At 30.1% G+C, this 16,441-nt stretch overlaps 1 protein-coding gene across 5 annotated transcripts in view; it reads left to right on the top strand.

Moving 5' to 3' along the window:
- The window catches only part of LOC105202140 (E3 ubiquitin-protein ligase TRIM33), an 88,467-nt gene extending 76,269 nt beyond the window's left edge, over positions 1-12,198 (top strand). For 2 of the 5 annotated variants that reach the window (XM_039457687.1, XM_039457683.1), the window contains 7 exons: positions 2,458-2,570; positions 6,265-7,542; positions 9,170-9,335; positions 9,977-10,054; positions 10,190-10,376; positions 10,466-10,618; positions 11,458-12,198. In XM_039457687.1, coding sequence (XP_039313621.1) covers positions 2,458-2,570; positions 6,265-7,542; positions 9,170-9,335; positions 9,977-10,054; positions 10,190-10,376; positions 10,466-10,618; positions 11,458-11,631 — 2,149 coding nt within the window. In that variant the 3' untranslated portion in view covers positions 11,632-12,198. The remainder of the gene's footprint in view (positions 1-2,457; positions 2,571-6,264; positions 7,543-9,169; positions 9,336-9,976; positions 10,055-10,189; positions 10,377-10,465; positions 10,619-11,457) is intronic. The other 3 variants (XM_039457684.1, XM_039457685.1, XM_039457686.1) reach the window with 3 other exon arrangements.
- The last annotated feature ends 4,243 nt before the right edge of the window (positions 12,199-16,441 follow it).

Raw genomic sequence — 16,441 nt, forward strand, 5'->3', positions numbered from 1 at the left:
TTATTCTTTTGACTTTAACGCCACTTAATGCAAGATCTTTCAACTACCATGTTATACAATTATAGCTCGGTTATTATTCAAACTGCTTCCGTACGCCAATTTACACATGAAATTCCCAAAGTGGAAATTCTCTTATACTAAGGCTTCTAGACTCATTTTAAAAGCACAGTATTGTTTCTTGTTGTAATTCCTAAGCTGAAAGATGTTTATTTTGCACGTATAAAGTCTGAAATGTCTATGCGTAGCAATGTTGATTAACATAACTATATTTTTATAATTTTTTTTTCGTTTTTTTATATCAAATTGTAGCCATTGCACTTCGTTATTGTCTGTACTTTCATTCTGTAAAAGGATTTTTCAATCCGTGTCTTCGATAAAAAGATTTATCGAATTGCGTATACAGACGACTCCAGCATCGCCTTAAGCATACAATAGTCTAGGAAGGGACTTGGTTTACAGTAGTTACTTACGTACTTATCCGCCCATACTCTATATACTGGTGCTATCTATTCCTACCTATAAAACCTATAAAATTTATATGTCTATATTCTTTATTACTACATATTATTATACATATCTTTATACATTCTAATTTTTTTTTTTTAGATATTTAGGCTTCTCTTTTATTCCTATCCTCTCAATAATTATTTTTTCTGCATTTTTTTGTTTACTCCTATTTTTGTATCTCTTTAATTCCTCATCCGATTCTTAATTTATCCATTATTAGTTCTCTTGACATAACTTACTTTAGTGTACAGAACTCTAAGCCGAAAATCCATCTCACATAGTCTATTATTACTTTCTTTAATTCCTTCTTTTTATCCCACTCCCAAATTTCTACCCCATATACCATTACACTCCGAATCAAATACTTAAACAGATTCTATCTTTCTTGAAATTATTTCTATACATTTTCATATCTAAATCCTATATTTTCCTTTCTCACATAATTCTTTAATATGTTTTTAATTATTATTTAATATAAAACCTAGATTTAGCTTTTGAACTGTAATGCTAACAGAAGTCATAAATATCGGTCTGGCAGACTGCTGTCATGTTACTGCTAATTTTATAATTTCCTAAAATGTATACTTTTAATTATTTTGAATATTTATAAATAAGGGAGGTAAAGAAAGATGTTTTAATGTGAGGTTTAGTAAAAAAAATTTTATCTACAAGGTGTTTCTAAAATATATAGAATTTTATCTGCTATATTTCGAAAATAATTCAAAATTATAAAAAACCGCGAATTTACAAAGGGTTGTAGAGATTGCTCCCCTCAAGAGGTGCTCTTATGGAATTCCAATTTAAATATTTTAAATATTCCTCTATATTGTAATATATCATTTGAAAGGGCATAAAAAAGAACATTTTTGGTACAAAGTGTAGGAGTTATTTAAGGCAAAATTCGAAAAAGGCGAAATTTGTAACAAATCATTACTTCTATTCGAAAAATTTTTATAATTCTAAAAAATTAAATCATAAAAAATTTTAAACGTTAAAATATAACGCTACACCAATAAATAAGAGTTAAAATGTATAAATAAGACGTGGATGAAGAAATACATGTCTAATACTGCAAAAAAATAACATAAACGATAAACTCCGGAATGACTGTGGAACAGCTATAATTTTTCAACCATTTTACATTACACATCTTCAGCGAATGACAATGAGACCACTGCAGTGTTTGGTAACAGATGGCATATGAAGGTACTATGACTTTAGAGCGGTTCTTGTATGTCAAGGAAGTTATTGACAAGTAAAGTTTTACTAGCAGTCTGTAAAACAGAATATACCGGCATTACAGTTTAAGGGTTAAATGTTTATATCTTTTTAATCTTGTCTTCTCATTTTCATCTTTCTACTTTTTCTCTTCTCTTCCTATTAAATTTTCACAATTTTGTTTTATATGGACATAAATTTCATATTTTTTTTCGTCAGAAAACGCTTAAACGTTTGTTATGTCTAGCATCGCTTTCTTGTTATTTGCTATCGATACAATATTATCCGCGTACGCTTACAATAAGTATATCCTAGATTTATTTATTGCTATTCCATCTATACCTTTCTTTTCTATCATCTCATCTAATTTTGCCATATACAAATTAAATAACGCATTGTGTAATACATATTGTTACACATAGAACTTTAAAATAACGTTACTATATTAAAAACATTGGTAATATGGCACATTTTAAATAGCGTTAAGCAGAGCTGGCCAAGAACTTTGCGTTGACGCTGGCGACGTAATATTGCGGAAAATAGAAAATAGAATAGTAAAAAATTTTTTTTGAAAGTTAATTTTATTACTTATTTGTTTTAGACCACTTTATTAGAAACATTTCTTTTCTAAAATTGCAAGCAAAAATTTTTTGGAATAATTATTTAAGATGAGACATCTTGTATACATGTTACATTTTACATAATGTAATATACATAATAATATTATTACAGATCTGTCACAAGTCATTTACAAAGAATTAAAAGTAGACGAGCTGATATACCAAATCCCGAGATACCTGTCAGGATACACTTATCTCTAGAAAAAGTACCAGATTTAATAAAAGGTTTGTAATATAATGTACACATATGATAATACTACTTTATACACACGCACGCACGCAACCACACACGCACGCACGCACGCACGCACGCAACCACACACGCACGCACACACGCACACATACGAGTTACAACGAATATATGACAACTATTCGGTATTCTGTTTATTTGGTAATGTTTTTATTATTCGGCTGAACACCGAATATTAAGCTATTATTCGGCCATATACTGATTAATTTCAACAATAAAAATAGAGGAAAATTTGGGTTATAGTAAACTGTTACTACCTTTGCAACGATACATTTTATGCTCGAATAAATACTTTGTGCGTGCGTGCGTGCGTGCGTGCGTGCGTGCGTGCGTCGTGTGTGCGTGTGCGTGTGCGTATGCGTGTGCGTGTGTGTGTGTGTAACTAATAAAATGATATTAAACTGCTGGTTATAAAACTATGTTTTTGTTTAAAACTGAAATAAATATATACATTATATATAATGTATGTATTTATTTAGTTCAGTTTTAAACAAAAAAGAGGTTTTAATTATTATAAAAGCAAACAAATTTAAACTTATTGTGTCAATCAAGTAAGATTGCAAATTGCAAGATTTTTATAAATTTTTTATGAAGCAAATTAATCGCCGTTAATTCAAATATATTTTTTCATCTGGAAATAAGTTTAATTTTTTTTAACAATAAATGCTAATAATAATTTTTTAAAAATAGAAACAATATATAACTTGTAAATTCAAACTAAATATAATTTAAATAATGTAGTCACAGGGCTAATAAGAGTGTTAGCGCGGTAAATGGTGCGCAATTTATTTCTGTTCAAAATACAGACTTTATTTTAGTCTGTATTTTAAACAGCAATAACTTGCGCACCGATTACTGCGCCAACACTTTTATCAGCCCTGTGACTACTTTAAAAATTTTCGAAAGTTAAACTTCACTGATTAAATAGTTTTTATCTGTGCCAAATATTCGGCTCCTGGCTTTGTCGAATATTCGATATTTGGTTAAATGCCGAATATACTCTTTGTTGCATTTGTAATATATATGTATGTATGTATATATATGTATATTATTTTATTAATGAGAAATTATTATGTTTTTAATACAGATTCGATCTTTGTTGGATTAGATAATAAATGATTGAATAGTCACCAATTTTTATACAATTCTTATTCTGCTCTTTAAAACTATTCACAATGATTTAATGATAAATATTTAAATCAGGCGTACAGACTATGAAAGATGTTGAAGTCAAAAACAGAGGATTTTGAAAAAGAGAGTAAGAAGCAAATTAGAAAATTTATAGAGAACTTTCAAAATTATTTGTATACTTAAGTTGTTGAAAGATGTTTTGCTAAAATAATAGTACAACATTTTATTGGTGACTATCCAAGCATTTTACGATTTTATTTTAACAAGGATAGATGTGTTAACACTAGAAGGACCGAGAAAAAAGTTACAGCAGTTTGAATTTTACGAGGCAGCTAATTTGGTTCCTCGTAAAATTCAAACTGCTGTAACTTTTTTCAATTTTATTTTTACATAATATTCTTTTGTGGCTTTTCATTATTTCTTATGTTTTTAATTTTGGTAAAAAAATTTATAATTATATATATTATAGTTGACTTTTTATTTAATTCTTTACCTAGAAAGACCGTTAGAGCCAATGTGGATCCGATATATTTGATGTTATATTCATATATATTTTACGAATTTTTTTACAAGTTTTATGAATTTAAATAAATAAATAAATATCTTGATGTGTGTCTATCTATTTGTTTGTTTGAAAAACAATTTTATACATGTATGTATGGTCAAAAGTTTGGAAACACTTGCAATTTTCTCGCACCTCATGAAAAGTTAAATATCTCGGTGAAAAAAAATCGCAGAGAAATTTTCAACCACGCATTTTAAACAGCAAAGGCAGAGCTTTAAATCTGTATTTGAATTTTGTTTTTACGGCATTTTGTTCCTAAATTACATATAATTAAAGATTGATATTTTTTACTATATTTTAGTTTTATTTTGAAGCGCTCCAGTTTGATAAAACATCATCGAACAAATTTAATATAAAAGTATTTTAAAATAGGCTTTCTGAGCTTTAAAATACCTTTGGGAAAAATTGATACGATAATTTTTAGCAATAATATCGAATTTTTTTGTGTAAAAATTTATTTTTAATAAAAAGTTTTATAACTTTGAAACTAAAGGGTTTACGGCAAAAAGAGCAAAAAAAAAAGTGCTTGTTATAAAACCCTAAATTTACAAATACATAAATTTAAAAAAAATGTTTAAAAAATTTTTTTTGACCGTCAATGATTTTGTCTATTTAATACGAAACAATAACAAAAAGTAACAATAAGAAAATTAATTTTAAAAATACCAAGACTGGTGAAAAATATTAAATATAAGGGAATGTGTATGCGTGCGTGCGCGCGTGTGTGTGTTTATGTGTATACATTCCTTTATATTTACATTATATTTACAAATGTCCGAGGGTAAGTCAATATACATACAAGTCGCAAAACTAAATAGAGGCAATAATAATCAAAGTAACTTCCTGATATTTATTTCACTTTTCGACATATTTGCCCTGTACATTCAGATTTATCCCATCTTTTTACAAGATTATTCCATCTCTTTACAAGTCCTTGAAAGCCGGCGACAAAAAAGTCTTTTGGTTGCTGTCGCAGCCAATTACTTGGGATTTTCATCTGTGTGGGTCCCTAAAAAAGCATTTAGGTGGCCGTCATTTTGAAACTGATGATGCCGAAATCCAAAAGGTTACACGTTAGCTGCGACAACATCCAAAAGACTTCTTCTCCCCGGCTTTCAAGGACTTATAAAGAGATAAAATAAGTATCTGAATGTACATGAATATATCGAAAAGTGAAATAAATGTCAGGAAGTTATTTTGGTTATTATTGTCTCTAGTTAATTTTGCGATTTATATATTAACTTACCCTAGTATTACTATATTTTATCGAAAGTGTACATTTGTTATGCAGTTATGCATTTTCGACTAAACTTGCGATAAAGATTTAAACAATAAGTTAGTGATATCATTGTTATCATTGATATTAAAACTTAAATATTTATACGTTTAGTTTTTTCTATTTATTATTTACGCAAAAATGTACTTGGAGCCAAATTGGCTCTTACGGCCCTTCTAGGGGGGCTTGTCAAATTCGATTTTTCAGTGTTAAAAATTAATGGTAGACCAAACTTTTATTAATAAGATGATTAGAATTATTGCATTAGACAATGAACAAAAAATTGAACTAATCAATGAATAAATAAAAAGAATTTAATATAATTAAAACACAAGATTAAAAAGCCTATGTCAGTCACAGCGATTTTTATATTTATATAGGCTTTTTGATCTTATGCTTTAATTTCGTCAGTTCGATATGACTTATTGTTTAATATAATTACATTTTTAAATAAAAAGTGGTATTTTAATAAAATCCACATGAACATTAAATAAGAAATATCAATTTGCAATTTATTATCTTGAAATGTTATTTTTATTTTATTTTTTTGTTATTATTATATTTTATTATTTTAATATTTTTCTTAAACAGTTATTTATTGGTGATGATTTAGCGATTGATGCAATGATCCTAATATCTTTACCAATATTCAGCCTGTATATAAGTATAATTCAACATATTCATATTGCGTTCGCAGTGATGTCATCAATCGGGGCAATAGTCGTCGATGGTAGAGTATATCCGTCCATATCTCCTAGTAATAACAGCACGGTGGCTTGCAATGAATCCCAGGTCGAACAAAAGCAAACCGCGAACTCGATAAATACTCATGCAGATGGTATCGTTCCTGTTGTCATACAGCAAGGACTGCTGCCTATAATGGTATCGCAGCAGTCCACTAACGCACAACAAAATTCTTATCAGCAACAAGCACCTGTGCATCTCCCACAACAACATCAGCAGCAGCAGCAGCAACAACAGCAGCAACAGCAGCAGCAACAACAACAACAACAACACGCGCAACAATCACAAAATTATATGCAGCAGTACATTGCGCCACACAACATGTCACCTAGATCGTCGCCGCAAGCGCATCAACCGCGGGTACCGTATTCTGTTAATTATAGCAGCAGAATGCAACAATCTTCATTAATGCATCAGCAACGCCCGTTAGGCACCTGCCATCAGCAGCAAGTGACGTCGTCCACACATCCACATCAACAAACTCAAAGTTTGGAGCAGCTTGGACAGAACACTAGCTTGCGCGGGCTTCTTGCGCATAATTCTATTCCGCCACCTCCCTATCCGTCATTCCGTGCATCCACCAATCATATGCCATACCGATTTTCTCATGGATATAGATACTCTTCGAGTGGAAATCCTCAGAGGGTTCAAGTACCGCCACCTCATACGTATCAAGCGGCAAGTACATCTGTCGTGCCCGTGACGACGCGTTTGCAACAATGTAACTTAACTTCCCCGTCAACACAGCAAATTGGAAATTATCCTATTCACCGTTGGCATATACCGCAGCAAGCGAATCCTTGCCTTCCTTACACCTTGCCTCGACAGATACCTACCTATACGCCAGTTCCTACCAACGATACATACAAAATTACGTTAAGAAATCAACAAACCAGCAATAATCAAAAATACAGCGCTAATATGAACAGCAATTCATGCGACAATCCACCGCAGTTGCAAAATTCGGCCACCGTTTCGCTGTTACATGCCGTCAGCTCATCCATACCCAAAACACCCAGTCCTGTCACCACTCCTGGCAAGTTGGATGACACCGAGAAGAGTTTAGATAAGTTTTGTCAGAAATCATTAAACGATTTAATGCTCACTATTGCGAAATTAGATAGTAATGGAATCCTAGTAATACCAGAAGCTCAAAGAAATCAGACGGACTCGGCACAGGTCGATAGTTCTACTGATGAGGATATAAATTCGATGACTGAAAATACAACAGGTTAGTTAGATTTGGTGCTATTTTATTTTTTAGACTACAATGTTAATTGTAGTTTTTAGAAAATCCCAAACAGACAAAATTACCAACATTATAATATACAAGTCTTTGACTTTATAAAATTGGAAACTTTTTTGCATGTTTAGTGCATAAGAATAAAACACTCAATTTACACTTAAGAATAAAGAAAGAAAAAAAAAGAAATTAAAAATATTTAACAATTTTTAATTTTTTTGTTCTTAAGCTTAAGTTGAGTATCCTGCGATTTATTCTCGTATATACTTTACATATGTAAAAAAATTATATTTGGACAGCAAATTCGAAGAATTTTGTATTCTATAATTTGGTAATTCCATTAGTTTGACATTCTCTTAAGGCTTCTGACTAGTTAGCCGAGAATTTTGTGTAGCGACGTAATATTGCGGGAAAAATTAGAACTAATAGGTTTCAAACATGACATGACGATGAAATTTTATCTTGCATGTCATTTCATTATTATATGTTTTATTGTGAAAATTAACTTATTTCGTATTTATCTTATTTGTAAAAATGTATTACAAGTAAAATTATGTTTGAATTTTATACGTAAAATTATATTTTTCACTTTTTTCAACAGCTGTCCGTGTGTTTTCTTGCTTGAAGACTTCATTTTAAGTGCTTTTTTACTAATTATTTACTGACTGTTAGGCGGAAAAAGAATTAAAGTCTATTTTTTAAAAAGTGTTTTAAAGTGATTTTGTTAGTCTGTTTTATACAAATTTTTTTTATTTACAAATGGCGTGGATCAAACTTTACGTGTTATTTTTTTATATCAATATGATTATGATCAATTTCAATATGGCTGCAATGACTAATTAGGAGCTTTAAGGAGGTTTTCTACATTGTCACATAATTTTATCAATTTTTAGGAATTTTTTAAGGAGTTAAACATTTTTTTTTTTTTTTTTAGAAAAGTAGATATTTTTCTAAAATTTATTTTTTCTTTTTTATTTATTATTGTTTCAAGATTAATTTCCTATTTTTTTAAATACAAAAGACGAATAATAATTTATTAACAATAGATCCATTTGATTTCTGTGGTTTGTAAATGATTGTGATTTTGGATCTCCCAATGGACTGAAATTAAAAGCTTTAATATCATTTTAATTAAAGTATTCGCAGTTTTTAACAGAACCAGAATTATCTTTAATTCAATTTTTTATATTTTGGGGTGCTTGGAAACATGAAAAAGTTAAAATAAAAATTGTACTTTTTTTTTTAAACATGTGACTTTTAATGGTTAAAACGAAAAAATTCTGGTTTTGATGATAGCTGTTGAAATTCAAATAAATTTTTAATTTCACAATCAGTCTACTGGGAGATTTTGAATGGTCACCGATGAATTGTATAAATATCAAATAAATTGATCTTTAATAAATTTTTTTATTTAAAAAATAGAAAATTACTTTAAATAATATTAAATAAAGGATAAAAAGTAATTTGTTGAATAATATTTTTTTAATCTATTTTTCTAAAAAATTTGTAAAAAAATCAGCGCGATAAAAGTAAAAAAACCCTTTAATTGCTTTGATGCGATTGATATTCAATTAGATTGAGAAGCTTTTTATTTCAATTTTTTTGTTTCTTTTAGCAGATAATTCAAAAAGTACGACAGCTTCTATGGTGATGAAAGACGATCCAAATGAAGATTGGTGTGCCGTATGTATGGATGGCGGAGACGCAGTATTATGTTGTGACAAATGTCCAAAAGTCTTCCATCTTTATTGTCATATACCTAGTTTAAAATCATTTCCAGAGTAAGCCTCTCATTCATGGTATATCTTTATCTTGCGCTGTCCTGTTTTCTACTCCTTAGCAGAATAAACCATTTTTGCAAAGAAATAACATAGAAACAGTAGAAAAATATTTTTGCCTGGAAAGGGAGACTGATTAGATAACTACAAGTAAGTAGGAGGTGATAATCGACATAAGAGTTTACGAGCAGTTACGTAATTTGTCTTGATTTATTGGGAAACTTTGATATTTTTCAGATATGTTTGATAATATTCAGTTCACATTCAGCTCGTATAGCTAGCGTCGTTGGTCGTATAACTGCGTAAGATGCAACCGATCACAGAATTAGTTGAAGTTCCCTAACGTGTCTTGACTACTTTTATTGCGATTACCACTTTCCTCTCGTCAAAGATTCGGTCTCCCTTAATTTATGAATCAACCTCCTATGCGTAATTATGTTTTAAATGTAAACCCGTTATTCTGTCCCACGTGGGTTTTCGCCTTTTTACGTGAGACAAAGTTCACCTCATACTTTTCTCTTCTTATGGGGCGAAACGAGGTCTATAATTGTATTGTTCCATGATTATTATAATCTAACTCAACCCAGTCTAATTTCCAAATGACAGAAAGTTTGTTTCATTATCGAAACATTTTTTGTTAATAGCTTTTTAACGAATAACAATCGACGGCTAAAACCTCGTGAAAGTCGCTCAGGGTCATGGCCTCGACAACATGTGTCAAGGTTAAGATTATTGGAGGGTGATTCCCTAATCGAAATAATTATCAATAATACATAAAATAAAAAAAAATATCGAAATTTTATCAAAATTTTATTTTTAATTGAGGCTTTTATTGATTAGTCATTAATTTCTTTTAGCGAAAGTGAAACTTGGCAGTGTATGTTGTGTACAAATGTACTTGATTGTTCGGACGACGTGACGAGCAGTGAAAAAAGATCAAACGGTATGAGCGGTAAAGAATTGCGAATTGCACAAAGGATTGTCTTAGAACTTTATTGTCAATATGAACAAAGTCTGCCTTTCCGGGAGGTTGTATCGAGCGAGGTAAATAATAAGAAAGCACAATTTTTTCTCGACGTTGGTACTCTATTGATAAATCAAGATAATCTAAATGATCGTTTTTGTCATCACAGATTACTGATTATCATCGGATTATCAAGAAGCCAATTGCGTTAGATATAATCAGGGATAAATTGAAATCCGATCACATAGACCATTATACGGATCTGAGACAGGTCATGGCGGACATTAGGCTCATGTTCAAGAATGCTTTTACCTACAATCCCGTAAGCTGATCGAGATTCTTAATTTTTATATTTTATTTATTATCAGAGTTGGGACGACGATGGCAAACACTTGTCTTATGTAAGAAGGAATACAACATAATGACTAATTTATAATTGAGGGGTTTTTTAAAAGTCTAAAAAATTAACATTTTGGAAACAAAAAGATTCTCGTCTTCAAAGTTCATTTATTGAATAAATATGGTAATTTTTCTCTGGACATATAATAGGTATAAGAACAAAGCTGAGTTTTAATATTGCGAAAATCCATTAAAAAAAAAAAAGAAAAAATCTCTGGACTTGTTTTATTTTTACGAAATAAATCAGAGTCATTTGTTTATTTATTTCTTATTTCATATTTACTAAAAAGAAAAATATAAACAAATTATTGGTTTAGAAAGTTGCAAACGTGTAAAATGATCTAACATCAATAATCAATATTAATAATCTACTCACTATTGTGCAACTTGCAAAAGAAAAATGTGCGCATTTTATTATCACTTTTGAAGAATTTGTTTTTAACAGATTTTTTATAGAAAAAAGCCATAAATATATGAGCTATGAGTTATTATGTTTTTAATTATTTAAGTAGATCATGCTTTTAGCAGCATTAATATAGTGCAATGTTTAATTTTGGAGGAATAAAGTTTTAGGACGTTTATTAGCGACTTTTTTTCTGTGACACATAATGTGTATTTTTATAATGTTTATACCTGCACACTAATTATGTGTTTCTATTAAATAATAATATTAAATAATGGTATTTAATTCATCGAAGCATTTATGGCTGTGCTTATTATTACCGTCTTTTTGCGCTTTTATTTACATCATCTTTTTTTCAGGTGGATTCGCAAGTTTACCAGGAAGCTAGAAATTTAGAAGAGTTTTTTGAGAAATTGTTATTGAAGTGGGCGCCAAATTATGCATATGATGATCCTTTCCTCGCGCCAGACAAGGAGGAAGATGAAGAAGTTTTCCCACCCAATAGGAAATACAGACGCATAATTAATGATTAATAAAGAATAAGTGAATTGTCAAGTATACCTCGTCAGAATTGTTGCGTTTGGGATTAAATTATTTTTATTCAATTTTGTAAATGTTATGTCAGATTATAAAATTGATAATTTGGTATAATGTGATAAATGCTACAAAAATTATTGTAGTAAGATAAATTTTTTGAAAACATTACAGAAGTAAAGCAAATATGCTGAGTTAGGCAAATAATCAATACTTTACATGACAAAGAGATAATGTAATATGTAACTTTTTCGACATGTTTCATTTCTCGAATATATATTTTAATACATGAAGAGATATGTTAGATTTTTAATTACGCAGAACTAGATAATATATTTTTAGTACATTAATAATGATATTGCTTGAAGTTTTATCACGTTAGTGAACTTATCAAAATGCTTAATATTATTATTTTTGATTAATAAGATAATTCGATATACAACCATTTGGTGAATATCATTTTCTTCGATATTTGTTTTTACTCATCGCATACAAAAAATATTTTATAAAATATACATATATAGATAAGAATATAATATAATAAAGTTTCATTTATACAATTTTCACAAAGTTGTTAGTTTTTTGAGACGCAACGTAATTTCTTTTTTGTACCTTAAGGTAATTAAATCCCAAAACACGTCATTCAAGAGTGTCTTGAAACTTTCGTTTTAAGGCTCCTGAGTACTCGCCGCGGCTATATTGAAGTCGTGACGTCAGAAGCGAGAAATTGTGTGAAATGACACGTAATTTTGTCAAACATGCCATTTGTAAATAAAATCAATTTCGATAAAACAGACTGAGTAGATGGCTTTAATACACTTCTAAATATCGGTCACAACTATCTTTTTTTCCGCCCAACAGTCAGTAAATAGTCGAAAAAGCATGTAAAGTAAAGCTATTGAAACAGGAAAACACATGGTCACATAATTTTGTCAAACATGCCATTTGTAAATAAAGCCAATTTGGATAAAACAGATTAATCAAATGGCTTTAAAACACTTCTAAATATCGATCACTTATCCTTTTTTCGCCTAGCAGTCAGTAAATAGTCGTAAAAAGCACGTAAAGTGACGCTTATTCAGACAGAAAAACACGGATAGCTATTGAAAGGAGTGAAAAATGTACTTTTATATATAAAATTTAAAGAAACTTTACTCGCAGTTTATTTTTACAAATTTGATAAATACGAGACAAGTCAAATTTTCACAATGAAACACATAATAACAAAATGACATGCACGACAACATCTCATTGTCAATCTGTTACGTTTCATGTGTATTAGATCTAATTTTATCCGCGACGAAATGTCGCTACCGTCAACGCGAAGTTCTCGGCTGAGGAGTCAGAAGCCTTAAGTAATTTTGGTATACAGGGTGTCCCATTTAAAAAACAGACTTCGATAATTCTTCAATAAAGCATTTTTATCAAAAATGTTTTAAACAAAAGTTGTATGGTTTTGAGGGAGACATAAGATCATTAATTTGATCTTGAATAGTTGCTTGAAGGTCACGTGAAGGTCACCTTCAATTTTTTAAATAGAACTGCCTACTTTTTATTGCATATTCTTGTAGCTTATTTTGAGACCTTTTTAAAACATATTAATAAATAAATGTTTTTTTGTTAAGTATTTTTTGAGTTACAAGACTTGAAAGTTACAGTACCGCTGGCTGGATTAGCGACTGATATTACCTTGACTGGTTGGATCATCTTTCGATTTTTCTTTGAACACAAAAGAGATCCGACCAGGCAACCTCTACGTGGTACATTTCAAGTGATGCTAATACCGGTGGTACTGTAACTTTCAAGTCTTATAACTCGAAAAAACTCAACGAAAAAAACATTTATTTATAGTGTTTTAGAAAGGTCTCGAGATAAGCTACAAGAATATGCAATAAAAAGTAGGTAGTACCATTTAAAAAATTGAAGGTGACCTTTACGTGATCTTTAAGCAACTATTCAAGGTTAAATTAATGACATCGTCTTATGTCCTCTTTAAAACCATATAACTTTTGTCTGAAACATTTTTGTTGAAAATGCTTCATTGAAGAATTATCGAGGTCCGTTTTTTTTTAAATGGAACACCCTGTATACAGAGTATTTCTTAAAAAAGAACCCCACTAATTATATAGTGTTATTTCTTGCTAAAAACTGATTCGAAAAGTCCTGAACTACTTTTTTCTACAATGTTTAATAAAGCAGTAATTATTGAGAAAAACTAATCCAATCAGCGCCGTCTTTTAAACAGACATACGTGGGTGAACTGCGCGCCTGATAGTGTATGTACGTGAGCGTTCGCCGCTATGTTGTTAGTTGCCTCTGCAACTTCATCGTATGTCTGTTTAAAGGATTCTTTTAGCAAGGAATAACACTATACAGGGTATTCCTAAACCCACGATAAATATTTTAGTGACAGATTTTTTGGAAAATTTTAAGACGAAAATTTTAATACCAAAATGTCGAGGCTATAATAATTTTCAAATGGGAACAGTTTAAAGATTACGAATGATAAGGCTAGAATTTCGCGCGTTCAGGGATGGCAATGTGCTTCTCTGAACGGAATGCCTATTACAATAATGAAATTATTGCGAAAATACGCAATGAGAATTTTATTAAGAATCTATTTCTGTTTATCTATAATAAATTTAATATAAAATCAGATAAGTATTTGTACATAATAGGTTAATAATTATGTCGATATTGATGTGTCATGTCAAAATTGCCAAAATGTCAATCATCGTTTATTTGGTTCATACGATAAAAGTTTTTATATAAGATCGGCCTATAAAGACATTTTTTTATCATTACTAGAGAGTGGATATTAATATAAGTAAAATAATGCACATACTGATTACATTAACCTGCGAAAATAGACATTTTTTCTGTGGATATAATGAGACTAATTGTAAATGATTTTTACAGACAATTTTGCATGCTAGATATGAATTTGTTACTCACATTTGGCTATCACATCATAATTTTGAGAAAAATGACATCAACGAGATAAAAAAATGATTATTTTGAGAATTTTCATGGTGTTATAATACCCGTACCAGAATTTTTCTCTACATTTCCTTAATGTTACATGAAAGTATAAATTTTTAGCTTCAAAATGCATTTTTTTCCATTTCACTACAATCTTTCATTTCCTAGATATAATTGGAAAAAGAAAAAAGTTATACGCGCCAAAAACCATTGTTCTTAACCAAATTTGAGTAATAAATTCGTGTCCAGTATGCAAAATTGTCTATAAAAATCACTTACAATTAGTCTTAATATATCCGCAAAAAAAATGTTTATTTTTGCAGGTTAATGTAATCGGTATGTGCATTATTCTACCTACATTAATATCCACTCCCTAGTAATGATAAAAAAAATGTCTTTATAGGCCGATCTTATATAAAAACTTTTATCGTATGAACCAAATAAACGATGATGTACATTTTGGCAATTTTAACATTTTGACACATCAATATCACGGACTTAGGAATAGTGGGACGGTGCATAACCTACAGGGGCACGTTCGCGGGGCGGGGGGGGCGCCATGTTGGTTTCAAAGATCGCACACATTAAAGTACAATATATGTGTGACATAAACAGTATAGAATAATAAAGTTTAAAATTTTATTAACTTTTTACATTAAATTTTTCTTTAATTATTTAATAACATATAATACATTTAGCAATGTAATAAGCTAGTATAACATGTTAAATATTTTACATATTAGAACGAAATAAAAATAAACTATAATAAAATAAAAAATAATAATTTTTTTTTGCTTTAAATAAATAAAGTATCAATAAACACATATATAAATTGTATCAACAAGAAAAATATTTTTTTATATTAATAAAAATAAAATATTAATAAGATTAATATAATTTTTTACCTGTGGAAACTAATTTTTATATTTTCCAGTCCAATACTTTCTGAAATTTATTTTTATATTTGTCTAAAGAATTTGTCGTGATGAAACATCCTGGTACTATGCGTTTTACCATTTTTATTTTTAAAAAGTGAATTAATGTTGATGAATAAGACGAATAAGTAGGGATGTTTGATTCCGATTCGATTCTTTACAAGATCAATTATTTTGGTTCAAAAATCGATTTTTTTAATCGGATTTCTGGTATTTGATTTTTTTGCAAATCGATTATTTACCTTAAAAATCGAAAAACCGATTTTTATTTTTAAAATTTATTTATTTTTTTCACTACTTATTGCCCTTAAAGCGTCGTCTAAAATAGACTGAAATTGAGGTTACGTGTATGATATTCTGGACGCGGCCATGCTGTTATTTCTGAATTCAATGCCCATTAAAGAATAGTAATTATAAAAACATTATATAATTTTATATTATAAACAAAATATATAAAAGTACATAAAAGGAACATATGGACTTCCGTTTCCGGTAGCGAAAGTAATTGATGTGTGTGTGTGTGTGTGTGTGTGTGTGTGTGTGTGTGTGTGTGTGTGTGTGTGTGTGTGTGTGTGTGTGTGTGTGTGTGTGTGTGTGTGTGTGTGTGTGTGTGTGTGTGTGTGTGTGTGTGTGTGTGTGTGTGTGTGTGTGTGTGTGTGTGTGTGTGTGTGTGTGTGTGTGTGTGTGTGTGTGTGTGTGTGTGTGTGTGTGTGTGTGTGTGTGTGTGTGTGTGTGTGTGTGTGTGTGTGTGTGTGTGTGTGTGTGTGTGTGTGTGTGTGTGTGTGTGTGTGTGTGTGTGTGTGTGTGTGTGTGTGTGTGTGTGTGTGTGTGTGTGTGTGTGTGTGTGTGTGTGTGTGTGTGTGTGTGTGTGTGTGTGTGTGTGTGTGTGTGT

The sequence above is a fragment of the Solenopsis invicta genome, chromosome 14, assembly GCF_016802725.1.
Source record: "Solenopsis invicta isolate M01_SB chromosome 14, UNIL_Sinv_3.0, whole genome shotgun sequence".
Lineage (NCBI taxonomy): Eukaryota > Metazoa > Arthropoda > Insecta > Hymenoptera > Formicidae > Solenopsis > Solenopsis invicta.